Source organism: Bos taurus, chromosome 15 (genome assembly GCF_002263795.3).
Source record: "Bos taurus isolate L1 Dominette 01449 registration number 42190680 breed Hereford chromosome 15, ARS-UCD2.0, whole genome shotgun sequence".
NCBI lineage: Eukaryota > Metazoa > Chordata > Mammalia > Artiodactyla > Bovidae > Bos > Bos taurus.
The window spans coordinates 56,611,429-56,623,529 of NC_037342.1; the positions used below are offsets into that span (position 1 = coordinate 56,611,429).

The 12,101-nt window shown below is 57.1% G+C and overlaps 1 protein-coding gene across 5 annotated transcripts in view; it reads left to right on the plus strand.

Annotated features, from left to right (window-relative positions):
* MYO7A (myosin VIIA) overlaps nt 1-12,101 on the plus strand; it is a 112,645-nt gene that overhangs the window by 81,126 nt on the left and 19,418 nt on the right. For 3 of the 5 annotated variants that reach the window (XR_009490688.1, XM_015474829.3, XM_059875139.1), the window contains exons 32-41: nt 354-524; nt 2,923-3,040; nt 3,778-3,904; nt 5,079-5,248; nt 6,181-6,371; nt 7,068-7,192; nt 7,876-8,033; nt 8,987-9,140; nt 10,541-10,696; nt 11,207-11,312. Coding sequence is in view for 4 of the 5 variants with exons in the window: in XM_015474829.3 (XP_015330315.1) it covers nt 354-524; nt 2,923-3,040; nt 3,778-3,904; nt 5,079-5,248; nt 6,181-6,371; nt 7,068-7,192; nt 7,876-8,033; nt 8,987-9,140; nt 10,541-10,696; nt 11,207-11,312 (1,476 nt within the window). In the remaining variant the exon portion in view is untranslated. Of the gene's footprint in view, nt 1-353; nt 525-2,922; nt 3,041-3,777; nt 3,905-4,985; nt 5,249-6,180; nt 6,372-7,067; nt 7,193-7,875; nt 8,034-8,986; nt 9,141-10,540; nt 10,697-11,206; nt 11,313-12,101 lie in introns of all 5 variants that reach the window. The other 2 variants (XM_010812768.4, XM_024975887.2) reach the window with 2 other exon arrangements.

Below are 12,101 nucleotides of genomic sequence, written 5' to 3' on the forward strand. Positions count from 1 at the left end.
CCACCCACCTCTGACAGTCTCATACCCAGGCCTCCTATTCTCCAGGGAAGGCCCTTCTCACCAGGCTGAGAATGTAGTGGCTGACCCAGTACTGATGGGCTGGCTGGTCCCTCTGGGTCAGCTCATGTGCCCTTGGGCATAGTCCAGCTCTGTGCTGGTGCTGAGGTGGGGGCCCAGGAGCAGGCACATGGGACCCTGCCCTTGGGCTGCTCATGGTTCCACCAAGCAGATGGGAGCTCCTGGTGAGTTAGGCAGAGCACAGAGTCCCCAAGGCTGGGTCTGAAAGTACAGGAGGCTTGGTGGCCTGGAACAGCTTCCCAGAGCTTGTTTTGATGAGCTCTCCCCCTACCTAGGAGGATGACCTGGCTGAACTGGCCTCCCAGCAGTACTTCGTGGACTATGGCTCCGAAATGATCCTGGAGCGCCTGCTGAACCTCGTTCCCACCTACATCCCTGACCGCGAGATCACGCCACTGAGGACGCTGGAGAAGTGGGCCCAGCTGGCCATTGCGGCCCACAAGAAGGTCAGAGGGCTGGGGTTTCGAAGGGAGGGCTTTATGGTAACCTGGATGAGGGGTAGGGACCTGAGAACTCAAAGGGGTCACGGCTGTTACCTGACATCTGTCTATCCATGGGATGGGGGGACAGGATGGCACCTTGACTTCCTGGCTGCCAGCAGCCTTTCTCCACTGTGGACATCGGTTCACTGGAGTTTTGTGCCCTCTGGGCTGGACGCCAGGGACACAGATGGATTAAATCCAGTCCTGTGCTCTTACTAGCCCTGCAGGTCAGGAGGGTGGTTGCACATTAGAGAAGCTTCTAGGAGGTGCACCTCCTTTCTCCCTGGAAGAGCTCTGGCTCAACTTCCTGCCTGGGGAATTCGAGGTACAGGCCTCCCTCTGCCTCTTACTTGAGGCCCCAGGTCCATAACCAGCCCTGAGTAGCTCTGTTCTAAACTAACAGACCCACCCCAAGTAGGGCAGGGGAGGCCTTGTAGGGTGGGAGGACCCTGGCTGCTGGAGGGGTCCATAGGCCACCCCCCCACCCCCATCTCCAGGCCCTGGTTGTATAAGAGCAGAATCATCTTTGCACACAAGGTGTCAAGGGCTCCAAGATCAGTGTGTCTCATCCCCTTCCCCATGAGGCCTCTTTCCTAACCCGGGAGCCCCACGTGTCTCCCCCTGAGCTCTGCCTTCCCTGGTGAGCTGCCCACAAGTCTCCACCTGTACCCGAACGCTCCTGGCATCCTCTCTGCTTCTAGGCCTGGCTCACCCCCGAGGACCTCCCTGTCCTCAGTGCCCCCAGAAGAGATGCATGTTCTCCTTCCCACCCCCTCCTGCAACCTCCTTTCCCTCACCTCTCATTCCGGGTCAGCTGCTGAAGCCCATCCATTCTGTCTCCCAGCAGCTCCAGCCTCCGTCCCCACCTCGGCTCTTCTGCCTTCCCCGGGTCCTCGGTGGCCACCACCAAGGTGCATGTGACACGTGGCCTGTTCTGGGTTGGGTGCTGCTGTTCATGAATTCCTTTCATTTTGGGTGCTTGCCGTGTGTTGGGCACCGCAGCAGACCCTGGAGACTCAGCTGTGGGCAAAACAGGTGTGCTCTCTGCCCTCCCGGAGCCCATGACCGAGCTCAATGGGTCTCTGCTGGACTGTAGTGCCTGGCCTGTGCAGCCCAGAGCTCTGGGCCAGACCCCTCGTATGGTGGATAGAGAATTAGTGTGATTATTAGGGTCAGAGGGGTACCCATGTTTTATTTTGAGATAATTTCAAGCTTATGAGAAAGTTGTGGGTTAAAAAAACTGGACCTGCTGTGTACAGTATACACCTCACCCAGATTCACCACTTGTTAACGTTGTCCCACTGCTGCTGTGACTTTCTCAGCACACATACCCGTTATTTTTCTGAGCTATTGGAGATTAGACTTGCGACACTGAGCCCCTTATTCCTGAATACTCACAACTCCTGGGTTTTCTTTTCTTTTTTCCTTATTTGGTCGCATCCGGTCCTAGTTGCAGCACACGGGATCTTGGTTACGTCACGTGGGTCTTGCCTTGCAGCGCATGGACTCTCTGGTTGTGGTGCCCCGGCTCCAAAGCACACAGGCTCAGCAGTCGTGGCTTGCAGGCTTAGCTGCTCAGAGGCATGTGGGATCTTAGTTTCCTGACCAGGGATCGAACCTAAATCCCCTGTATTGCAAGGTGGCTTCTTAACCACTGGACCACCAGGGAAGTCCTGTCACAGCTCCTGGGATGGCACTGCTTCCGGGCCCTCTTAGTGCATGGAAATGCAACCGCTTAGGTGCTGGCACACATGTGTCTTTATCCATGCTTGTATTTGTAGGTGATAAAAACTATAGGTTCATTCTGATCACTTCAGTCCTACTTCAGTCCCACCAAGTGCTTGTTAAAATGCAGCAGGATATTTTCAGACAATAAAACACTGGTGCATTCATTTCTTGTGGAAGTGTTGGATTGTCCCCCAGCCGCTTGCCCCCATCAGGCTTCAACCATTCTTCACGCTGCTGTCTTCCTAACTCTCAGGTTCACCTGTCAGTTTCCACTAAATGCCCAGCCTTGCAGCGATGGGTGGCCTCACCCACAGTTCTGTATGACCTGGCTCCTGCCCACCCATTTCCCACTCCCTCTTCTTGGTCATGCCTGGCACCGCTCCCCCACCCTTAGCCACTCATGTTCTTGTTCCCCAAACACCTCTCCTGCCCACTGCCCTTGTGTCTCAATGGCTCACTGCTGTTGGTGGAATTGGAGGAAGACAGAGCGATGGGGATGCTGTGGGCTGGTGGGGTGAGGTGAGGCCGGGTGCATACAAGGACATAGTGGCCCAGGGCCCGCTTCTGGCTTTGGGGACAGGGACAGAGCTTGTGCCATGTCTTTTCTCCCCTGTCCTTGTCTGTGTGCCTCCAGGGAATTTATGCCCAGAGGAGAACTGATGCTCAGAAGGTCAAAGAGGATGTGGTCAACTATGCCCGCTTCAAGTGGCCCTTGCTCTTCTCCAGGTTTTATGAAGCCTACAAGTTCTCAGGTAACCCCAGCCCTCTTGCCTCCCATCCCTCCCTCGAGGGCTTCAGCTCACAGCCAGGGGAGGAGAGTGGCCTGGGCCAGACTCCCCGGTCAACCAGCCTTCTGCTCGCATGGCTGCTTGGTCCCCAGGTCAGTGTGCTGAGCAGATCCTCCCTCTCTGCAGTCCAGTAGGGCTCTGTGGCACTTAGTAGGTGCTCAGCCACACACTGGGTGGAACAACTGAGTAATGTGGTCATTAAAGCACCTACTGTGTACAGAATAGGGTGGCTGACCCCATGAAGTTGAGAGTGGATGCAGCTGTCACAAACCCACATGGGCCATTTGCTTAGTCATCCTTGGGCGTCAGCATCAGGCACCTGCTCCATACCAGGCCCTGTGCTGGTGCTGGCTTTGCAGAACCACCAAATATCGGGTTGGAGGGAACCTTTGGGGCTCAGTTAGTGTGACCCACCTCCTCCATATCCTACCACACCGCTCTCAGGGCCTTGTCCCAAGTCGCACAGACCAGCGGTAGGGACAGTGTGCAAACCCAGTTCCTTAATCCAGCACTCTCTTCCCACTGCATCTGGGGTTTTGTCTTGTGGGGAAGTTGTGTTCTCTAAGTCTCAGTTCCCCCATCTGTAAAATGGACATCAGTGTACCCCACGCTGGCCATCTCCATGGTGGTTACGAGGATTGGGAAGGGCTGGGCCTGGGCCTGGGCTGGCGGCCCTCTCAGTGCCCCTGTCTCTGCCCCAGGCCCCAACCTCCCCAAGAACGACGTCATTGTGGCGGTCAACTGGACAGGTGTCTACTTTGTGGATGAGCAGGAGCAGGTGCTTCTGGAGCTGTCCTTCCCCGAGATCATGGCCGTGTCCAGCAGTAGGTCAGTCTAGCCCCTCACACCCCGCTTTAGTGCAGGGCGGGGACTTGTCCGGAGCCGCACAAAGGCCAGTGGCAGGGGTGGGACTCAAGTGCAGGGTCCTGATTCAACACTTTCTGAAGTGAAGCAGGCAGATGGAGACACAGTCAGACAGAGCGGGGAGGAGAGGGCTTCGAGGTCTTTCCTGCAGGTCATGGGGGCCTTGGAGGGAAGCCCCTACCTCACAGAGGACATGACCAAGATGCAGAGACACACAGTGGCCTGTCCTGCTCGCACATGATTGAGAGTATGTGCTGTGCCCTGCAGACCCCCGGCACCTTCCTCCCAATAGGGTGGGGGGTGGGTCTTTATGGCACATTCCTGGTTGTGCTGAGAACAGTGGTTAGAACAGTCAGGGACAGTCAAACATGTGCAAAAAGAGCTGGCCTGACACCCAGGGGCCTGAGTGGGACTCGCCTCCATGTCCTCATCTCTCAAATGGAGGTCCTAACTTTCCTGCAATAACAGAGTAACAGTGGTGAGGAAAAAATGCCACAGTTGATGGGAGTCTTTGTAAACAGAGAAGCGCGATGCATATGGGAGCAGCGTGGGGAGTGGGTCCTGCAAGGGACTCTTCCCAGCAGTGCCTCACCCCCATCCGGGGCTTGTAGGAGTGTCTCTGAGCTGTGTCCAATGTGGGCCAGACTTGGGTCATGTCCAGCTCTGACCGAGCACCTGGGATGCAGTGGTGCCAAGATAATCCTTGTTCTCTTGTAGCTGCAGTTGAGAGGGGAGATGGACATCAAATAAGCCATTTTTCAAGTAGGGACCAGTGTGCTGAGGTCTGTGGGAGGGCTTCCTGGAGGAAATGGTAGATAGGCTGAGCCCTAAAGGGTGAGTAGGAATTAGACAACAAGAGGGAAGTGAGCTCCCCAGGCAGGCCTCCCCAGGCCATGGATGACTCTGGCCCAGCCATGGATGACTCTGGCCCAGCCACGGCTGACTCAGGCTGAGCTCTGGCTCCCGGGGCCCTTTGTCACCCTGGCTGGGCCGGCCTCTCTCTGGTCAGGCCACTCCTGACTGGGCTGGCCTTGGTCTCCTTCAGGGAGTGCCGTATCTTGCTCTCGCTGGGCTGCTCTGACCTGGGCTGTGCTGGACTGACCCCGACGGGGCCCTGTTCTCCGTGTTGGTCATGCAGGGGAGCGAAGTTGGCGGCCCCCAGCTTCACGCTGGCCACCATCAAGGGGGATGAGTACACCTTCACCTCCAGCAATGCTGAGGACATCCGTGACCTGGTGGTCACCTTCCTGGAGGGGCTCCGCAAGAGGTCTAAGTATGTGGTGGCCCTGCAGGACAACCCCAACCCTGGTGAGTGGCTCCTGGCACCAGCTGCCAGTTCCTGGGTCAGGGTGTTAGGTAGATCGCATGCCCTGGCCTTCTCCTGATGTTCAAAATCTCAAGTGCCTGTTACTCTGCCTTCCCCAGACACCTGCTGTGCCAAATGGACCAAACAGCTCACCTCTGTGCCTTTGATCTGTGCCCCATGGGAAACCTCCCTCCCCCTGATCCTACATACTTATCACCTGCCACTTTCTCCACATGAGATCAGGGGTTCCTCCTCAGTGTTCCCCAAATACCATCTTCAAGTGATGATAGCAATAGCAACTATAAACCGTGCATCCCTGGTCCATAGGCCTTTGAGGTCCTGGGCAGAGCTCGAGAAAGAGATGAACCCCAGCCCTGCCGTCGTGGGGAAGGGGTGGGAGCAGACCGTGACAGTCCCTGTGACAGAGCAGTGACCTGGGAAGCTCAGAGGCTATGGGAACCTGGGTTGGGGGAAGTGGCCCCCATGCAGCCTGGGGTTCAGGGAGGACATTTGTGTGAGCAGAATGTTTGGGGCAGAGAGGATCACAGAGCTGAGGCTGGAGAGCACAGGTTGGAGGCTGGGAACTGCAGATAGATCGGTTTGGCTGAAATGGGTGAGGGAAGGTGGAAGGGGCAAGAAGGCGGAGGCAGAGGAAGTCAGAAAGACAGTCACCAGCAATAGGCCTTGTGAGCCTGTCGAGGAATATCTTTTAGGACAGTGAGGAGCCATGGAAGGCTTTCGACCAACGACTGTGTCTGTGTGGGGGGTTGTGGCAAGGTGGCTCCTGAGCAGACCTGAGAGGGACAGGGCCTCAGTTCCAGTGGGGAGGAGCGGCTTATAGATCATCAACCCAAATAAAGGTGCTCCAACCCACCTCGGACCTCTCTGCCCCTCCCCCGACACCTGTGCGGCCCCGCCCACCTCTGCCTTCCAGCGGGCGAGGAGTCCGGCTTCCTCAGCTTCGCCAAGGGGGACCTCCTCATCCTGGACCACGACACGGGCGAACAGGTGATGAACTCGGGCTGGGCCAGCGGCATCAACGAGAGGACCAAGCAGCGTGGGGACTTCCCCACTGACTGCGTTTATGTCATGCCTACTGTCACTATGCCACCGAGGGAGATTGTGGTATGTGGCTGGCTGGGGGTGGTAGATGGATGGGAGGCTCCTCTGGCCCCTCCTTGTCTTATTCCCACATCATAAAATAAGAGTGGGGGATTACTGTAGATTCATGCTGTGCACCTTCTATGAAGATGATCCAGGGGTCTCATGGGACCACAAACTTAAAAGTTGGGGCAACTATTAAACTGGTCCCAGGTGGAGAGGAGCCTAGAAACTGCTTCAGATGAGGACCTGCCCCGGCTGGGGGATCAGAGGAGAGTGGCCTAGGGGATGGGAGGACGGGGATGGGGCTTGCCCTGTCTAAAAAGGCAGTGAGGTCAGAGCTGGGAAGGCAGGCCCTGGCTCCTCTGGAATCTCCCTTCCCATCCCCCTAGCCAACACTGAGGACTCGGAACCCAGCTTTCCAGATGTTTCCTGAGCCACTTCTCACACTGTGTCCCCTGCCTTGTCCAGGCTTTCTGATGACCCCACCTCGTTGAGACAGGGCACTGAGGGAAGGGTCTTAAGCCCAGCATGATGGAGGCAGTGGTAATGTCAGAGATTCCCCAGAAAGAAAGGGGCTCCCGGGTCAGACAGGCCCAGGGCCCACCCCCAAGAAGGCAGTCTTCCCCAGCCCCAGTCAAGAAGGCTGTGGGCTTTACCATGTTGATCCAGGGCCCCTAGTTGGAGAGCTGACTTCAGCTCCTGTCTCTTGGTCTCTAGGCCCTGGTCACCATGACCCCCGACCAGAGGCAGGATGTTATCCGACTCCTGCAGCTGCGAACGGCAGAGCCCGAGGCGCGCACCAAGCCCTACACACTGGAGGAGTTTTCCTACGACTACTTCAGGTGATGGGGAAAGGGAGACAGGCGAGGAACTACAGGCTTCTGCTACTCTCTGGTCTGCGTAGTGGGGTCACATTGTGGTGCCCCCATCTGTGAGAAGGGCCTGGTCAGAGGGAGCCAGAGGGCAGTTTCAGTCTATCGAGGTGACCCTTCTCATGTTGTGTCATCTTATCCTTCCTTCATTTGAGATCCTGTGGCTATGCTGCCCTAGGTGGAGTCCTGGGCACTCAGGACGTGAGCCTGTTCTTGCCTCATGGACTCAGTCCTGGTGGGGAGGCAGGCGTGAAACCAGGCAGCTGTTGTCCTGTGTGCCTGGTGTTGTGATGGAGATGCTGGGTAGGGGTGGAGATGGAGAGGAGGCTTCCTGGGGCAAGTGGTGTCTGGGCTGCTGGGTGGAGGAGTGCCATGGGCAGTGCATGCCATGGCCTGAGCAGAGGGAGCAGAGAGGAGCCAGGGCGAGCAGGCTGGGGAGGTAGGCAGGGCTGGCCGGGGCCCAGCCAGCCTTGTTAGTGTCTCTATTTGTCAGCTGAGAAAGTAAGGCCTGGGCAGAGCTGGTGACTCATCCCTGGTCACAGGGGACAGCAGGGAAGTGCAGGGCCGGTTCCCTATGCTCAGCCTCCTGCACGGGGTGGGATGGGGCTGGAGTTATAACCTGGCCGTCGGTGCCAACTGTCTGTGCTCTGCAGGCCCCCACCCAAGCACACACTGAGCCGCGTCATGGTGTCCAAGGCCCGCGGCAAGGACCGGCTGTGGAGCCACACGCGGGAGCCGCTCAAGCAGGCCCTGCTCAAGAAGATCCTGGGCAGCGAGGAGCTCTCACAGGAGGCCTGCATGGCCTTCACTGATATCCGCACCCACAGGGGGTGGGGGGTGACATGGAGGGCAGGCAGGGGCCACAGGGAGGGGTCCCCCAGGGGAGGGTGGGACCAGGCTGGGCCTCTAGGGTGTTCGTCACCTACTTCCTTCCAAGGGGCCCTGCTGGGGCCTGGGCAGACATGGAGGGATGCTGACGGGGTGACTCCCTTACCAGGGTGCCGGGGGCTGCCCCATCCGCTGTCTCCTCACACCCTGTCATTTGGTTGACAGATTTAAACTGTGCCGTGTGCTGGCCAGGCATGGAGACACGGGGGTGAGCAGACTCTGGCCTCATGGTGCCTGTAATTGATTTGAGAGGGGAGGCATGCTGGTCAGGGTCAGTGCTGTGATGGGGCCCGACAGCACAGTGGCCTGACCTGGCCTTGGAGAACAGGGAGGGCTTCCTGGACGAAATGACATCTAGGCTGGAGACCCGCCTGGGCCCGTCCAAGGGGAGATGGGTGAAGAATGTTCCTGACAGAGGGAGAAGCGTGCGTAAAGGCCCTGAGACAAAACAAAGCCTGGCTGTTTCAAGGGCACAGATTAACTGAGCACAGCTAGAGCGTAGAGTTCAAGAAGGGAATTCAAAGACCTGGGCCGATGGATGAAAGGTTCCCCAAGCCTGTTAAGAAGCTGGGACTGTGTCCTGCAGCCACGGGGAGTGGTACAGTTGGATTTGGGGTTTGGAAAGTTGGTTCTGGTTGCTGTAAGGATTCCTGTTGTGAGGTTGGGGCCTGGAGCAGGGTGGCCAGAGGACCTGGGGAGAGAGGGTGGGCAGCGGGCATGCAGGGCAGTGTTGGCACACTATGCTGATCTCCTGGGTAAGTAGCCTGAGGCCAGGGCCACAGGGTCAGGGAGGGCAAACCCTGTTGGAGAGAGTGGCCGCCTGCCTCCTGGCCAGTGCTCCCTGATTGGCCACTGCCTTCCTTGACGGCTCCCCACCTGTGCTCAAGTACATGGGTGACTACCCGTCCAAGAGGATGCGCTCCGTCAATGAGCTCACCGACCAGATCTTCGAGGGAGCCCTGAAGGCCGAGCCCCTCAAGGACGAGGTGTATGTGCAGATCCTGAAGCAGCTGACTGACAACCACATCAGGTTTGCCGGGGTGGTGGGAGGGTGAGGAGAGGGTGAGGAGAGGGTGAGGGGAGGGTGGTGGGAGGGTGGTGGGAGGGTGGTGGGAGGGTGAGGGGCAGGCCCCCACCCCTGGGGCTAATAGCTGAAGGTAAGACGGGGAGCTCACTTCCTGCCGAGGCAGCAGCAGCTCTGCCTGGGAGCCATCGTCCTTCATTTGGAGCAGGAAGGTGTCCTCGGGGCTCTCCCTCAAGGTCCATGGAGGAGGGTCAAGAACCAAAGGTGGTGGCTGTGCCCTTGGAGTCTGTCCTCCCCCAAGTTGAACAGCCCCAGCTCCTCCTCATTTCCCGCTAACCCCTGCCTGGACACCTCCTCTGGACACCTGTCTCCTGCCCAGATGCCACTGTCTGCCTGTGGGTGCATCTCCTGAGCAGTTGTCCCGTCCCTCACTCAGGCTGAGCAGGCTGTCTGTCAGAAGCTCTGGCCATAAATTCTCATGGGCTGGGGGTGACCCGGAGGGTGTCACCTCCTCCCTGATGGTCCAGACTGTGGCAGGAGGGGGAGTCACACACATGCTCATCTCAGAGCCAGAGACAAGCCCCACTCTCTCCCCTTATTCCCAGGCCTCCACCTCCCTCCCTAGCCTTGTCACTCTCTCCATCTCTTACAAAAATCCACCACTGGACCACATGTCAGATCTTTTCACACAGCTAAACTTTTGTACATGCCCACAGCCAAGAAAACCTTTCATATCCTCTGCATGTTAGAATTTGCCTCATCCTTCCAAGCCTGGATCAGATGCCACCTCCTTCTGGAAGCCCTCCAAGCTTCCCTCTTTCCAGGCCCAGGGAGCTCAGAGGAGTGCCTGAGGGAGCTCTGGGGCTGGTCTAACTCAGTGCTGCTCAAGTAATCATGCTCATTGTGCTCAGTTGCTCAGTCGTGTCTGACTTTGCAACCCCCTGAACCATAGCCCGCCAGGCTCCTCTGTCCATGGAATTCTCCAGGCAAGGATACTGGAGTGGGTTGCCATTTTCCTCCTTCAGGGCATCTTCCTGACCCAGGGATCGAACCTGTGTCTCTTGCTTCAAGTAACAGGCGAGTTAAAAAGCTCCTGCCAGAATAAACCACATACTGCTTCCTTCATAGGAAAGTCTTGCTTAAAAAAACAAACAAACAAACAAACTTAACTGAACCCAGAGTGCTTGGTGACATAGTGATTTTCATTTTGGCACAAGCACTTTGCCTCCGAGTGACAAGTAAGTGTGTGGCCTGGGGCAGGTTGGTTGACCACACTTTGAGTAGCATATTTGGATCTGACTGTTGGGTGGGTGGGTCCATGTTGGTCTCAGAGAAGGGTGGGGGTGAGGGCAGGCATGTGCTGCCCTGGTGAGGAGCCCTGCTGGACACCATGCCTCTTCCCGCAGGTACAGTGAGGAGCGGGGCTGGGAGCTACTCTGGTTGTGCACAGGGCTCTTCCCACCCAGCAACATCCTCCTGCCCCACGTGCAGCGCTTCCTGCAGTCCCGCAAACACTGCCCACTTGCCATCGACTGCCTGCAGCGACTTCAGAAAGCCCTGAGGTACGGCCGTCTGCAAGGGACGGGGGGCAGCGGGCACAGTGTGGGCCCTGGGATGGGCTTCCGGCCACATGGGCTAGGGAGACAAGTCCCTTGGCGATGCTGAGGTCATGACAGTGGTTGGGACCCATTTTTGGGGTCCCACAGCTGCCCAGTAGACAAAGGTTGCAGTGCCTAGTACCATTCTGGACATCTTGAGAGTCTGGTTGCTCAGAAAGCTATTTTCTGTCAAGTCTGTTGGGGAGGCAGATGCCAGGGTTGCACTGCATACTCTGTGAAGCTCACTTGCGTCCTTTGCTTCATTCGGTCCCCTCCGCATCCCTATTGGTGGGTACCATTATAATCTTGTTTTACAGATGAGGAACAAAAGCCTTGAGTTTGTGACTGTCACCTAGTAGGAAGTGGTGGACAGGGATTAGGACTGGGGTTTGCCTGACTCCGAAGTTCCCTCTGTTCTCTGCTTCCCATGGCTACTTCGTGACTTGGCCCCTCCCTTCTTCACCTGGTTTTCAGAAATGGGTCCCGGAAGTACCCCCCACACTTGGTGGAGGTGGAAGCCATCCAGCACAAAACCACCCAGATTTTCCACAAGGTCTACTTTCCTGATGACACTGACGAGGTAAGGGACTCTGGCTTCTTCGTCTGTGGGTGCCCCTGAAGGACGTGGCTCCCTTGGGGACATGGGGCAGCCCTGATGCCTCTCCCCTACCACCCCCATCTTTGCCCCCATTGTCCTGCCCCTCAGTGGAGCTGGGGCCATAGACTCCTTGGGTCAGGAGCCCTTGGGTTCCTGGTCTAGCCTCCCACTAACTGGATCAGCTTCCTTGACAAGGTCATCCCTCCCTTTCTCGGAGGAGTCTCTGTCTTGCAGGAACGTGCTTTCTCCCTCCGAGTTGAGCTCTGTGTTGATGTCACCTCCCGATGCCCATTCTGTTCCTGGGCACAGGCCTGCCTGCTCCACAGCCCCAGACCTCCCCTGTTGTCCTAAGTCCACTCTCCTGCAGACCCCTTTCCTCCTTTTCACTTGACCTGAGTCTCGTCTACCTTGGTCCCCTGGGCAGAGGTCTTATTTGTCTTCTTGTCACACCCATTTGGTCAGGCTGACTTCTGATCTATTCTCCCTTCCCCATCCCAGCATAGCATCTCATTCAGATAAACAAGACCAACATTGAAACTTTTGGTTTGAAAAGCAGCTTAACAACTTGTTTAGAGACTAGAGACTCAGAAATACTATTTTAGGATTCTAGACACAAGGACAGAAAATCTTGCTAAAATCCTTTCCTGACCCTGGTGGAAGGTTACATGGAACATCCCCCCCGACCCCCAAACTGCCCTCCTTCTTCTAAACTTCCCTGGACTCACCTATCCCTCTCAACCCGTCTGGGCGGCTTCCTCCCTCATGACGCCT